Raw genomic sequence first — 13,723 nt, 5'->3', positions numbered from 1 at the left:
AAGGGAAAATAAATAAATAAATAAATAAATATAAAAAGAAAGAAAGGAAAAAAAAAAAACGCCTTCTTGAGCTAAAGCCTTGCCATGAGTGGGGCCAGGTGGAAAATTCTGAAGCATTTGCTACATTCTGGTTCAAAATCAAGTCTCTGAGACCTGGGGTCACATTCTCAGGTTGGGGAGAGCAGACTGTAATGTCAGAGTTAAGGACACGTAGAGACACTGAATATTTATGGGGTGTAAAGTTAATTTAAAACAAAATGCAGGGGTCCAAGAGATAACTCACCCAGTGGAGTGCACACTGTACCAAACAGAAGAACCCAGAATCAAGTCGTTGGCCACTCCATAGGAGCCTCGTGCAAAGGGGAAACTTCATGAGTGGTGGAGTAGTGCTGTGGTATCTCATTCTCTTGATATCGTTCAGCCTTTTTTTGTGAATACAAAAGAAAAAAGGGAGAGACTTCTGGGAATGGTGGAATGGTACAACTTCAGAGCCTCGGGACACTCTAGTGATAAAAAATTAAAAAATACTCAATGACACTCCTCTGGATAACAAATATATCTGAGCTGACATAAAAATCAATGTCTCGGGAGTTGGGCGGTAACACAGCAGGTTAAGCGCACGTGACACAAAGTGCAATGACCAGCGTAAGGATCCCGGTTCAAGCCCCCAGCTCCCCACCTGCAGGGGAGTCGCTTCATAGGTGATGAAGCAGGTCTGCAGGTGTTTATCTTTCTCTCCCCTTCTCTGTCTTCCCCTCCTGTCTCCGTTTCTCTCTGTCCTATCCAACAACGACGACATCAATAACAACAACAATAATAACTACAACAATAAAACAACAAGGGCAACAAAAGGAAATAAATAAATATTAAAAAAAAGATCGATGTATCCCAGGGGCTGTGTGGTGGCACACCTGGTTCGGTACACGTTACAGTGTGCAAGGTCCTGAGTTCGAGCACAAGATATCTATACCTTGGAGTTCAGTGAATTTTTTGTGAATACTAATACAAAAAACCGAGGCCAGGAGGTGGCACATCTGGTTAAGTGCACACATTACAGTGCTCAAGGACCCAGGTTCAAGCCCCTGGTCCCCAACTGCAGGGAGAAAGTTTTGTGAGTGATGAATCAGGGCTGCAGGTGTCTCTTTGTCTCTCTCCCTATCTTCCCCTTCCCTCTTGATTTCTGGATGTCTTATCCAACAAATAAAGATAATAAAAAAAAAATTTTTAAATCCATATTTCCCTTTCTGGTGTTAACTCAGGATGCTTCCTAATGATTTCTGTTTTGATATGAGAAAGAAAGAAAGAAAGAAAGAAAGAAAGAAAGAAAGAAAGAAAGAAAGAAAGAAAGAAAACCTGAAAGGGTGCTCAATACAGAAGAAGTACAATGTGTGAAAGGAGCAAACCACAGAAGTAGAATCAAAGGAGATTTGGTGGTTGCAAGATTCTGGAGAGAGAACTGTGCTGGGGAGGAAGAGTTCCCACACAGGGATCCCTGCGGTAAGCCTGTGTCTCCCTGTCTTGCAGGTGGTGCCGGGGAGCGGGAGAAGGTGCCGGCCAACCCTGAGGCGCTCCTGCTCATGGCAAGCTCCCAGCGGGACATGGAGGACTGGGTGCAGGCCATCCGCCGGGTTATCTGGGCCCCATTTGGTGGAGGTACTGCCCGTAGCTCGCATGCTCACCCTGTAGAACCCTTGCCTCCAGGTAATCATGCCCCTGCACCCCTCACAGAGCCCACAAGACCTCTCTCACTCGGGCCTGGCTGGCCGTGTCCCCTGCACACAGGCAGGAAGTGTCAGTCTCTTCTGCTGGCCTTCAAGGGTCACACAGACACTCCAGCGGGAGAAGCTGGGACCACTTTTTCAAAACTATGCCTTCCACCAAGCAGAGTCCATGCTCAGACCCTGCTGAGTCAGAGGTGGGCACTTGTGGGGGTTCTCAGTCCCATCAGATGCCTGGGCATAGCAGCTGTTCCTCTGCTGCAGCCACTTGGAGACCCTGCTCTGCTCACAAAACCTCTTTTGTCCCTACTGTGAGAGCAACAACTTCATTTGCTCACTCTTTTATTTACTCTCCCTTGTTGGGTGCCTATAATGTTCCAGGTTGTATTCCAGGCACTGGAAATCCAGGAGTAAATGAGACAGAGACTTTTTCCATCTTCCACCTCTCCCCGCCCTCTCCCCACATACACTGTTCTGTGGGAGCCAGCCAACAGGCATGTAGATGTGTCATGTGATAGACACAGTGAGAAGCACCAAGGACAGAACAAAGCAGAGAGGACAGAGGAGGTTCTGAGATAGACCTCAGAGCCCAGCCAATTTATTATGTCTCTGGAAGAACCAAAGGATTCTGGAGGCAGAGTATTCAGGTGGTGGACCAGGGCTTGCAAAAGCTCAGAAGTGTGACTGAACAATGGGAACACAAAGGGTCTTGGGAGGACAGTGAGGTGGAGGGATTGTGGACAAGAGCATGGAGGACCAGCTGTGAGTGGTCACTGAGGTCTTAGTGACACCGTAGTGACTTTAGATGGGGCACCAGTGAGGGCCCAAAGCAGATGACACAGATGACCAGACATCAGTTTACAAAAAGAGTCTTCTGGCTGCCATGTGAAGGGCACACCATAGAGAGACATGAGCAGAGATGATGGGCTTGGGGCAGTTATTGAAACTGAGTGACATGAGCTGGGGTGGGGATGCAGGAGGTGGTGAAGGAGGGCCAGCTGCTGGTGCAGCTGCCAGTTTTATTCATGGCCCAGACATGAGGTATGAATCAAAGGAGAGGTGACTTCCAGTGGTGCAGTTGCCATCTCTGTAGATTGATGTCTTTGTGAAGCCATGATGCAGAGAGCTCTGAAAAGGGATCAGGATCACCATGCTGGCTGGGCCACTAATCGTCTGCTAACTGTGGACACCAGGGCACTTGGGTCTGGCTAGCTTTTGACAACAGGAACCATGGACTTCTTCTGTCTCCCTACGCAGTGTTAGATTGGCCACATAACCCAGGCCAGAGTAGACCATCACCAGTTCCCAAGTGCCCTTCCTTTCCCTCTTACCTCAGAAGCTCCCTCTCCCATTCCTCCCTGTGAGTTGCTTTACCACCTCACCAGGATCATCTGTCCTTCATGTAGAAGAGCCACAATAGCTTTGGAAGTTGAACTTGTTCTCCTGGTCTTCACACATGGTCTCACACTGTCAGCTTAAGATTCTCTGCTTCCATAACAACCACCACATATTTATTTGACCCACAGCCCAAGTTAATGGCCAGGAGAAACCCAGGAATTCTGCAGCCTCCTGTGGTCCAAGGTTGTAGAAAGAACCAATGGAACAGAATAGAGCACAGAAACAGACCCTCATGCAGCTGGATGTTGATTTCTAACAGTTGACATTGAGCCCTGGGAAAAGGTAAACATCATCAAAATCTTGGGGCAGAGAAAGATTTTTAGTGGACTTTTGGAAAGCATTGGTGTCCTAGAGAAAGACTGAGAAACTGCACTATGCCAGAAATAGAGGAGTTTGAGAGTCAGGAAATAGTTTACCCAGTAGGGCTTGTACCTCGCCATCCATGCAGACCCAGTAGGGTTTGCACCTCGCCATCCATGCTGACCCTTGGATCGAGCACCAGCAACACGTGGGTGTACCATAGATGGCACCGAGGGAGCTCTGTAGATGATAGAGCAGTGTTGTGTGTGTCTCTGTAGATGTGTATTCACACATGCACACACATACACACCATGTAAAAGTCTAAATGAAACGAATGGAAAATTGGCCTGGGAAGGTCACTTAGTAGTGACATCACATATGCACCCTTCTGCCACAGTAAAAAAATTAAGAGCATGAAGTCTGACACTGAAAAGTAGATTAAGAAAATGAAAAGATAGGGAGTTGGGCGGTGGCGCAGTGGGTTAAGCGCACATGGCACAAAGTGCAAGGACAGGCTTAAGGAACCCGGTTTGAGCCCCCAGCTCCCCACCTGCAGGGTAGTCACTTCACAAGTGGTGAAGCGGGTCTGCAGGTATCTATCTTTCTCTCCCCCTCTCTTTCTTCCCCTCCTCTTTCCATTTCTCTGTGTCCTATCCAACAACAACGACATCAATAACTACAACAATGTTAAACAACAAGGGCAATAAAGGGAAAAATAAATAAATAAGAAAATGAAAAGATAAGCCACTAACTGAGAGAAGGTATTTATAACACATACAACCACCAAATGGCTTAATCCTCAAGCTCCTCCAAATCAGAAAGTTAAACAGCTATAAAACAGGCAAGGGACGGGCACTTAGAACAAAAGAAGAAACCCTCTTGAGCGATCAGTGTAGGCACACCTCTAACTGACTAGAATAATAAAATGAAATTAATGGGATGAATCCAAGGGGCAGTGAAGGGAGAAATCTATAGACAGTTGCTTAGGAGATTGGCAGTATCAGCAAAAGTTGTTGCTCTGCACACCCACATGCCAGGCTGTTCCCTACCAGAAGTCTGTCCATACAAGGCATGCCACAAGACATACAGAGGCTGGATTATTTATGGTGGCCTGACACTAACCAGTTGCCAAACTATACAAGAAGTAGATAAATATGATTCATCCTTGGAGGGAAAAGCCACAACAGTGAGTACTGACCTAACTATATAAGATGCACAAATCCTAAAAAACATACATACCATTGGGACAAAGCAACAATAACAAACACAGAAATAATAGGCTTCATGTTTTATACTAAGTATGTAACATTGAAAAATAGGGCAGGAATATGTAAATATTATTTGTAATGTTATAAGTAAATATTATAAGTGTTACATTAGTATATTATATATTACTATATTATATGTAAATATAATTTAGGCAGCAAAACCACAAAACAAAAAACACCTAAAAAGATAGGATAGTGGGTGCTAGGTGGTGGCGCACCTTGTTGAGTAGACATGTTACAATGCACAAGGACCCAAGTTTGAGCCCCCGGTCTCCACCTGCAGGGAGGAAAGCTTTGTGAGTGGTGAGGCTGGGCTGCAGGTGTCTGTCTCTTTCACTCTCTATCACCCCCTTCCCTCTCAATTTCTGGCTGTTTCTATCCAATAAATAAATACAATAAAAAAATTTAAAATTTTATTTACTTATTTATTCCCTTTTATTGCCCTTGTTTTTTTATTGTTGTAGCTATTATTGTTGCTATTATTGATGTCCTCATTGCTGGATAGGACAGAGAGAAATGGAGAGAGGAGGGGAAGACAGAGAGGGAGAAAGAAAGACAGACACCTGCAGACCTACTTCACCGCCTGTGAAGTGACTCCCCTGCAGGTGGGGAGCTGGGGGCTTGAACTGGGATCCTTCCGCCGGTCCTTGCACTTTGTGCCTCCTGCGCTTAACCCGCTGCGCTACCGCCCAACTCCCCCCCCCAAAATTTCTTTAAGTCAGGATAGTAATCAAAATTGCGTGGATGTTCATTTCACGGTGATGTGTTGATCTGTACCTTAATGCCTTACTTCTCTGGACATGTGTATATGTCACTAGAGAAAGACCAAACAGTAAGACAAAGAAGAGAAAGTAGATGTCAGAGAAGCTAGTTGGCCCAAGACAGGGAGCAAAGCTAAGAAATAAAGGTAGATGAATGTTCTGACCCCAAACCAGGTAGTGTCACACTGGGTCTGAGTGCTCTCAGTGAACTGGTCCCTATGGTACTTGGTCCACTCTTCTCTCTCCACTCCATTGCACAGAACTAGGACCATGGCTTCCCACCTGCAGGGGAGTCGCTTCATAGGCTGTGAAGCAGGTCTGCAGGTGTCTTCTTTCTCTTCCCCTCTCTGTCTTCTCCTCTCTCCATTTCTCTCTGTCCTATCTAACAATGACGACATCAATAACAACAACAACAATTAAAAAAAAAAGGGCAACAAAAATTGAGAGAGAGAGAGAAAACTAGGACCATGTCCAGAATCCCATCCCATATAGAAATAGGTCCCTCCCCCAGACCTAGCATCTGTCAGCCTTCTCAGATTCTATGCTGTGCACTGAAGAACTTGCAAGAATTAAAACAGAAGTCCTCATCAAAGGCACTGATCTCCTTTCCACCAGAAGTACAGAGGAAATGCAGAAATCCCGGGAGCTGGTGACGGCAGACATGTCTGGGCAAGCACAGGCGCTCACAGGTGGGCTCAGTCAACCTCTGAAGCTTTCCCTGCAAAACTGTTATTAACCTGGGTCCCCCTGGAAAGGAGGCTTAGAAGATCAGTCCTCTCACTGTTTAATAACGGAACCCATGAGTCTTTTCAAGCATGTCTGTTCTAGCAGAGAGTGGGCCCCGCTCAGACAGACTCAAGTGGGCATTGTGCCTGTTGCAGTCAGAACAGAGTCCTGTCATCCCCACAGAGAAAACTGGGGGAAGCGAGCTGGTCAGAGACGCTTGTCACTGCTGAGGGCTACCCTGGAGTAGACTTGACTGGAACACCTCCTACCTGGTCACTCACTCATCCACTCACAGATTTATTCTGGGGCCTGGGAGTGAAGCAGTGAGCAAGGCAAGCCAGCCCCGGTGAGCTTGGTCCTGGCACTACAAATCCAGTGTTCCTGGTGGTCATTTCCCCACACCCCCTTTTTGTTTTTCCATTTTATCCAATAGGGCAGAGAAATTGAGAGGTGGGGGGAGATAGAGAGGGAGAGAGAAAGATTAAACACTGCCTCATCGTTCATGAAGTGTCTCGAACCTGGATCTATATGCAAATCCTTGTGCATAGTACTCTGTGCACTTAACTGAGTTTGCCACTGCCCTGCCCTGAGATATCTATAGTGGAAGAGCAGTGAGGAGTCCAAGTGATTGAAACAGAATCTGAAGAAGAAAAGGGACTGAGACAGGTCAGGCAGATGGTCGATTAGTTGGACCTCATTGGCATGGTGATAACTATGGCATTCCCTACAAGTAAGACAGTGCACTGGTTGGTATTTTGACAGAGGAGAAGCTCTGTCAGGAGTGGAACCTGCTGCTGGGTAAGAAATCAAGGGAGAGAGAGGACTGAGTACAAAATCCAGTGGAGGGGAACCAAAAGCAAGTGTGGGGGGAGCCTTTAAGTAAGAAGGGTCAGTGACCAGCCACCATACACACTGCCTGATGACAGATCAGCCAGAAGGGAAGTTATGTCAAGTATAATTGATTGGTAACTTGGATGAGGACAGTTTTGGTGGGGTGCAAAGGAGAATACCTGGTAATGTCTATCAGAATGGGTGGCTATTAGAAAGAACAGAGGGAGGGAGTCGGCAGTAGCGCAGTGGGTTATGCGCAGGTGACGCAATGCATAAGGACCAGCGTAAGGATCCTGGTTCGACCCCCCGGCTCCCCACCTGCAGGGGAGTTGCTTCACAAGCAGTGAAGCAGGTCTGCAGGTGTCTTCCCCTCCTCTCTCCATTTCTCTCTGTCCTATTGACATCAATAACAACAACAACAGTAATAAACACAACAATGATAAAACAACAAGGGCAACAAAAGGGAATAAATAAATAAATATTTTTTAAAAAGAAAGACCAGAGGAGAATTAGAGTGTGAGCATAACCAATTTTGCAAGTCTGCTGTAAAAAGAAAGAGGGAAATGGAATAGTAGCTTGAAGGAGAAGCCAGATAGGTTTTGTTTTGCTTCTTTTAAAGTTGGCAATGCAAAAGATTGATGGCAGTGGAGAGAGAGAAGAATTGCTAAAGCACCAATAACTCTTGTGACTGTAGTTACAAAACTCCTTAATAGAATTCTAACAAATTGAATCCAGCAGTATATAAAAGGATTATACACCATGACCAAAGAGGATTTATCCCAGGAATGCAAGGGAGGTATAACATCTGAAAATCAATTAATAAACAAAGCCCACAGGATCATCTCACTAAGCTCAAGACAAGAAAAATTTAATAAAATCTGGCACCCTTTGATGGTAAAAGCACTCAACAGTCTAGGGAAAGAAAAGAATTTCTTCAACCTGCTAAGGAGAAACTATATATAACTCACAGAAAACATCTTTGTTCACAAAGAGAAGTGGGATGCTTTTCCTCTAGGACAGAAATAAGACAAGAATTGACACTCTCCCATTTCTATTGAGCATTGTACTAGAGATCTACTAGACAGAGCATTTGGGGTGGGGCACAAGGGGGAGAAATAAAGTGCATCCAGACTAGAAAGAAAGAAGTGAAAAGTCAGGGCTGGGTGGTGGCGCACCTGGCTGAGCATACGTTACAATGCACAAGGACCCAGGTTCTAGTCCCCAGTCCCCACTTGCAGGGGGACAGCATTGTGAGTGGTGAAGCAGTGTTGCAGGTATCTTTTCCCCCTTCCTCTCTGTCTCTCCCTTCCCTCTCGATTTTTGACTATCTCTTTCAAATAAAGGCACTTTTTTTTTTCTTTTTTGCCTCAAGGGTTATCACTGAAGCTCAGTGATAACTACGAATCCATTGCTCCTGGAGGCCATTTTTTTCATTTTGTTGCCCTTGTTGTTGTTGTTATAACTATTCTTATTGTTGGATAGGACAGAGAGAAATCGAGAGAGGGGGAGAGAAAGACACCTACAGACCTGCTTCACCACTTGTCTAGTGACCCCCCTGCAAGTGGGGAGCCAGTGGCTCAAACCAGGATCCTTACACCTGTCCTTGCACTTTGTGCCATGTACGCTTAGCCCTCAATAAACTTTTTTTAAAAAAGAAGTTAAAAGCCTCTCTACAGATAACATGCTCTTGAATGTAGAAAGTAATTCTTTTCTTTTTTCTTTTTTTTTTTCTAGAGCATCACTCAGCTCTGGCTTATGGTGGTGCAGGGGATTGAACTTGGGGCATTAGAGCCTCAGGCTTGAGCATCTCTTTGTATAACCATTATGTTATCACCCCCACCTGTAGAAGTATCAAAAAATCCATGAGAAAGCTGTGTGAATTAACAAAGAATCCAGCAAGATTACAGTATACAGCATATACAACCGTCAAGAACTGCGTATCAATTGTATTTTTGTAAAGTTAACAAAGAACCAACTGAAAATGAAATTAGGAAAACTTTATTTACATTAGTCTCCAGAAGAATGATATAATTCCAAGTGAATGTAGCAAAAGAGTTAAAAAATATATGTTCTAGGGAAAAAAAATGAGAAAATATAACTAAAGGCAACCAAAAGCTTAATTGAAATAGAGTGTCTACGTTCATGGATGAAGTAACTTCATATATAGAGCCATGCTCCCTCAAGGGGATCTTTGGACTTACATGCCCAGCTCTGGGAACAAGCATGGTCCTAGTACTTAGATATATCTCTATAGGGGATATAGGAGGAGAGACAGGATAGGGGACATATAGATATATCTCTATAGGGGATATAGGAGGGGAGACAGGAGAGATGAGACAGCCCAGTGCTGCCCTGCACCTGGCAAGAGTTTGCATGGGTGCCTTCAGTCCAGTTATTGGGAAGAGTCTGCAAGTCTTCGAGGTGGATCTCTTGTGCACAGGCAGGTGAAGCTGGGTGAATTGGAATGAGAGAGGAGTCACTCAGCATTGTACTAGAGATGTACCAGACAGAACACTTGGGGTGGAAGATGAGGGGGAGGGGAAATAAAGCGCATCCAGACCAGAAATTAAGAAGTTAAAAGTCGGGACTGGGTAGTGAGTGTGGACTTCAGCATCAGGCTGTGGTCCAGGTGCGAACCCTAGACTATGCCACTTACTTTCTCTGTGTCCTTGTTTGCAAAATAGGAATAAGAATATCTTCTTTGCAGGGTTGTCATTTTAAGAAAGTGGATATAAGTTGTTCAGAACTCACTCAGTACTAAATAGCCCATATTTATTCAGCAAACATGGAGCATCTTGTTTGTGCAGACACAGGACAATGGCATGGAGGAAGGGAGGGAGACAGAGAGAAGAAAAGAGAAACACAAGAAAGAATGTGAGCCAGGGCCACACAGCAAAGGGTTCTTGACCCTGAACTGGCATCCAGATCATCAGAGAAAGGCTCAAAATATAGACTAACAGCCCTACCCCAAGAGTTTCCAATTCACTGGAGTTTGTATTTCTCGAAATTTCCAGGTGATGCTACTACTCTGGTGACCATGTTTTAAAAGCCACTGTGTTGGGGGTCGGTGGTGGTGCACCAGGTTAAGCGCACATGGTGTGAAGTGCAAGGACTGGAGCAGAGGGGTCACTTCACAAGTGGTGAAACAGGTCCTCAAGTGTCTTTCTTTCTCCCTGTCTTTCTCTCCTCTCTCAATTTATTTCTTTCCTATCTAGCAACAACAACAATGGGAAAAAAATGGCCTCCAGGAGCAGTGGATTCATATTGTAGGCACCAAGCCTCAGTGATAACCCTGGAGGCAAAAAAAAAAAAAAAAAAAAACTACTGTGTTTCAGAAGGTAATGAGTGTTATTGAGATCAGTAAAGAAAAACTAGAGAAAGAAAAAAAAAAGTTTGAAAGTGATGAAGGTAGTGTTATGAGAGATGAGAGCCTGACATTCAAACAAAGACTTGAAGATGAGAAAGTGAGCCGAGAGACTGGTTGGGAAAGTGTGCCAGGCTTAGGCCACAGCTTAGGAACAAAGCAGAGAACACTGGTGTGGTTTGGAGCCAGCATGGAGGCAGGTAGGCCTGATGGCTGAGGCCACCTGGGCCCCTGTGGACTTCAGCTTTGACTCCTAAGTGAAACAGGACAGGAGCACTGAGGCAAGGAAGGATGTCATTTGACTTATATTTGAAAAGAAACACTTTGGGGCCCAGCAGATCGACTCACCTGGTAGAGCACATATTATCATATGTAAGGACCTCGGTTCAAGCCCCAAGTCACCACATGGGACTGCCTGCAGGGAGGAAACTTCATGAGTGGTAAAGCAGTGATGCAGTGTCTCTTGTCTGTCTGTCTGTCTCTTCTGTTTCACATCCTGTATCTAGAGGGAAGGGGAAAAAAAAGTGGCTGCTGGGAGCAGTGGAATTGTGCAGACTCTGAACTCCAGTGATAACTCTGGTGGCGAGAGAGAAAGAGGACTTGCCTGACTAGTGGCTGGAGAGGGCCAAGGAGGAGCCAGGAGGTGTGTTTGCAGCAGTCTCAGTGAAAAACAGTGTGCTTTCACTATAGTGGGTTGTGAACGTGGTCACAGTCCAAGTCTGTATTCGAAGTAGGACGACTTGCTATCCTGAATGTGAAGTGAAAGGAAAGAGTGTGGTGAAGTTGGGCTCCAAAGGGTCTGGTTCAGCACTTGGAAGGACACAGTCCTCATGAACCAAGGAGGGAAGATTGCGTAGAACAGATTTGGGGCGTCAAAGCAAGATGACAGTTCTGGAGGGTGGGTGGTTGCAGAGTGGCAAGAGTGCAAGACTTATGAGCATGAGGTCTTGAGTTTGATCCCCGGTGCCATGTGTGCCAGAGAGATGCTCTGGTTCTCTCACATTTTCAAATAAAATCTTAAAAAAAAAAAGAAACAAAAGGAAAGAAAGGGAAAGGAAAGAAAAGGAAAGAGCACTTGTCTTGAGGACTTGAGTTTGAGAAGCCTGCGAGTCAATCAAGTAGCAGAGATGCTGAATGAACAGTTGGATTCAGGAGACACAGGTGGGGGACAGTTAGTGCTCAGTAACTAGCAACATGGTGACTGCCCCACCTACAGGCCAGTGGGCCCAGAGCTGTGTCCCAACCTAATAGTCATTATTACAGAGCAACTGTCCCAGTATAAGAGGCCCAGCTTGGCAATGCAATCTCACCCCTGTAGTCTCCAGGAGCCTGTGACTGTAGATACCAGGAGCAGGGGAAATAACCCCTGACCACAGGATTCACCACAGTTCAAGAGCCCAGGACCGTTTACCAGGAGAACAGAAACAAGAGGCAGCTGTATTTTATCTTAGAGGGACCTGGCACGCCAGCAAGGGTGGTTGACAGGGGGCTGCTCACCGCCGCTTCCTGTGGGTTGCAGGCAGCTAACTGTCCTACTGCCTCCTCCTCTCCACACTCTTTTGCTCCCATCAGCCACAAGAAATGTCCCATCCACTTGGGCTTCCTGACTTCAGTGTGTGCTAATTTGCACTCTGATCACAGAACCAGAATAGACTTTGTCCTGGTCTTTACTAAGAACAAACCAGTGGAGCATGTGTGTCAGCTCCTCTGCATGATGCTTCAGTGACTTCAGTCACAAGGAGAGAAGTTGGGCCACAACAGCTGACATTTGTCTAGCAGTTTCCTGTCCCACTGCTACACCTATAAAGTCAGCTCTGTCAACCCCATTTCACAGGTGAGCAGACTAAGCTGCAAGGAGACTGACTTAATCTCTCTGGGTCACAAACCAGGGTGCAGGCATTCTAGCCTAGTGGAGCATAGATACCCAGTACTGGGCCCACTCTGCCAAACAGAATACTGGAAGGCCGCCAGTGTCCTATAGCCAGCCTCTCTGACTCTCAGCTCCTTCCATACAGCTGTAAGTCTTGGTGTCAGTCTGAAGAGGCCAGTATAAGCAAAGAGGACTGAATGCTTGTCCTGGACTGTTGTTGCCAGATGGTTGTTGTATCAGAATTATGTTATCAGGGCTGGGAGACAACCACCCAGTAGAGAGCACTCTGCCTTGTGTAAGGACCTGGGCTTGAGCCCCCAGCTACCCTATGGAAGCACCAATCTTAGAGAAGTTTCACAAACTGTGGGCTAGTGTTATGGGGTCTCTCTCTCTGTCTGTCTGTCTTTTCTGTTGTCTTTCACCCTCTATCTGGTAAGGAAAAGAAAAATCTGTCTGGAGATGGTAGAATTGCATAGCCATGGAGGGGGTGGGACACGGAACTCTGGTGGTGGGAACTGTATGGAACTGTACCCCTGTTATCTTGCAATCTTGTTGATCATTATTAAATCACTAATAGTAATAATAAAAAGAATTGCACAGCCATGAAATCCCAGTGGAAAAAAATATATATACACACACATTTTTTTTTTCCCTCAAGGGAAAGAGAGGCTTAGAGAGGTTCAGCATCTTGCCTAACCACACACAGTATGCATGCTTGGGGGCAGGTGCAGCCTGCCTCCAAAGTGAGCCAATCTTCTTTCAGTCTCTGTGTCCAGAAAAGCATCAGAGTATCATAGCTGTTAGGGATGTGGTGGAGCCATGAGGTAGTCAAGACTGTGAGAAAGGTGTTCCCAAAGATCCTGGACCCCTATCTAGGACCCACAGCACACACCGCTCAGAGACAAGGGTTATCCCAGTTGAAGAGGTCACTTGTCACCAGGTGCTCATGTGAGAGTACCTACCCTTAGCCTCTCAGCTTCCCAGCCCTGCCCCAAAAGGCAACATCATGACTAACCTAACCCAATGGATCCCACAAAAATGACATGCAAGGTATCCAAGGCTTAACCTAGAGCTCACTGACATAGAATTGCCTGTCATTGTCTAGAATCTTTTATTTATTTATTTTTGGTCTGTTTATATTTTTTTGAATTTTAATAGAGGGTTAATATTGGTTTACAAAACTACATGTCAACAGGGGTATAACTTTTTTTTTTAAAGTTTTTATTTATAAAATGGAAACACTGACAAAACCATAGGATAAGAGGGGTACAACTGCACACAATTTCCACCACCAGAACTCCGTATCCCATCCCCTCCCTGATGGCTTTCCTATTCCTTAACCCTCTGGGAGCATGGACCCAGGGTCATTACGGGGTGAAGAAGGTGGAAGGTCTGGCTTCTGCAATTGCTTCCCTGCTGAATGGGCATTGACAGATCGATCCATCCTCCCAGCCAGTCTCTCTCTTTCCCTGGTGGGGCAGGACTTT

General features: G+C 45.7%; 1 protein-coding gene across 3 annotated transcripts in view; it reads left to right on the top strand.

Annotated features, from left to right (window-relative positions):
* The window catches only part of ARHGAP22 (Rho GTPase activating protein 22), a 240,466-nt gene that overhangs the window by 200,853 nt on the left and 25,890 nt on the right, over nucleotides 1–13,723 (top strand). For 2 of the 3 annotated variants that reach the window (XM_060191343.1, XM_060191328.1), the window contains one exon: nucleotides 1,525–1,701. In XM_060191343.1, the coding sequence (XP_060047326.1) occupies nucleotides 1,525–1,701 (177 nt within the window). The remainder of the gene's footprint in view (nucleotides 1–1,524; nucleotides 1,702–13,723) is intronic. The other variant, XM_060191336.1, reaches the window with a different exon arrangement.

Source organism: Erinaceus europaeus, chromosome 1 (assembly GCF_950295315.1).
Source record: "Erinaceus europaeus chromosome 1, mEriEur2.1, whole genome shotgun sequence".
NCBI classification, from domain to species: Eukaryota; Metazoa; Chordata; class Mammalia; order Eulipotyphla; family Erinaceidae; genus Erinaceus; species Erinaceus europaeus.
The sequence above is the reverse complement of the archived record's forward strand: the minus strand, read 5'-3'. Positions and strand labels throughout refer to the sequence as shown.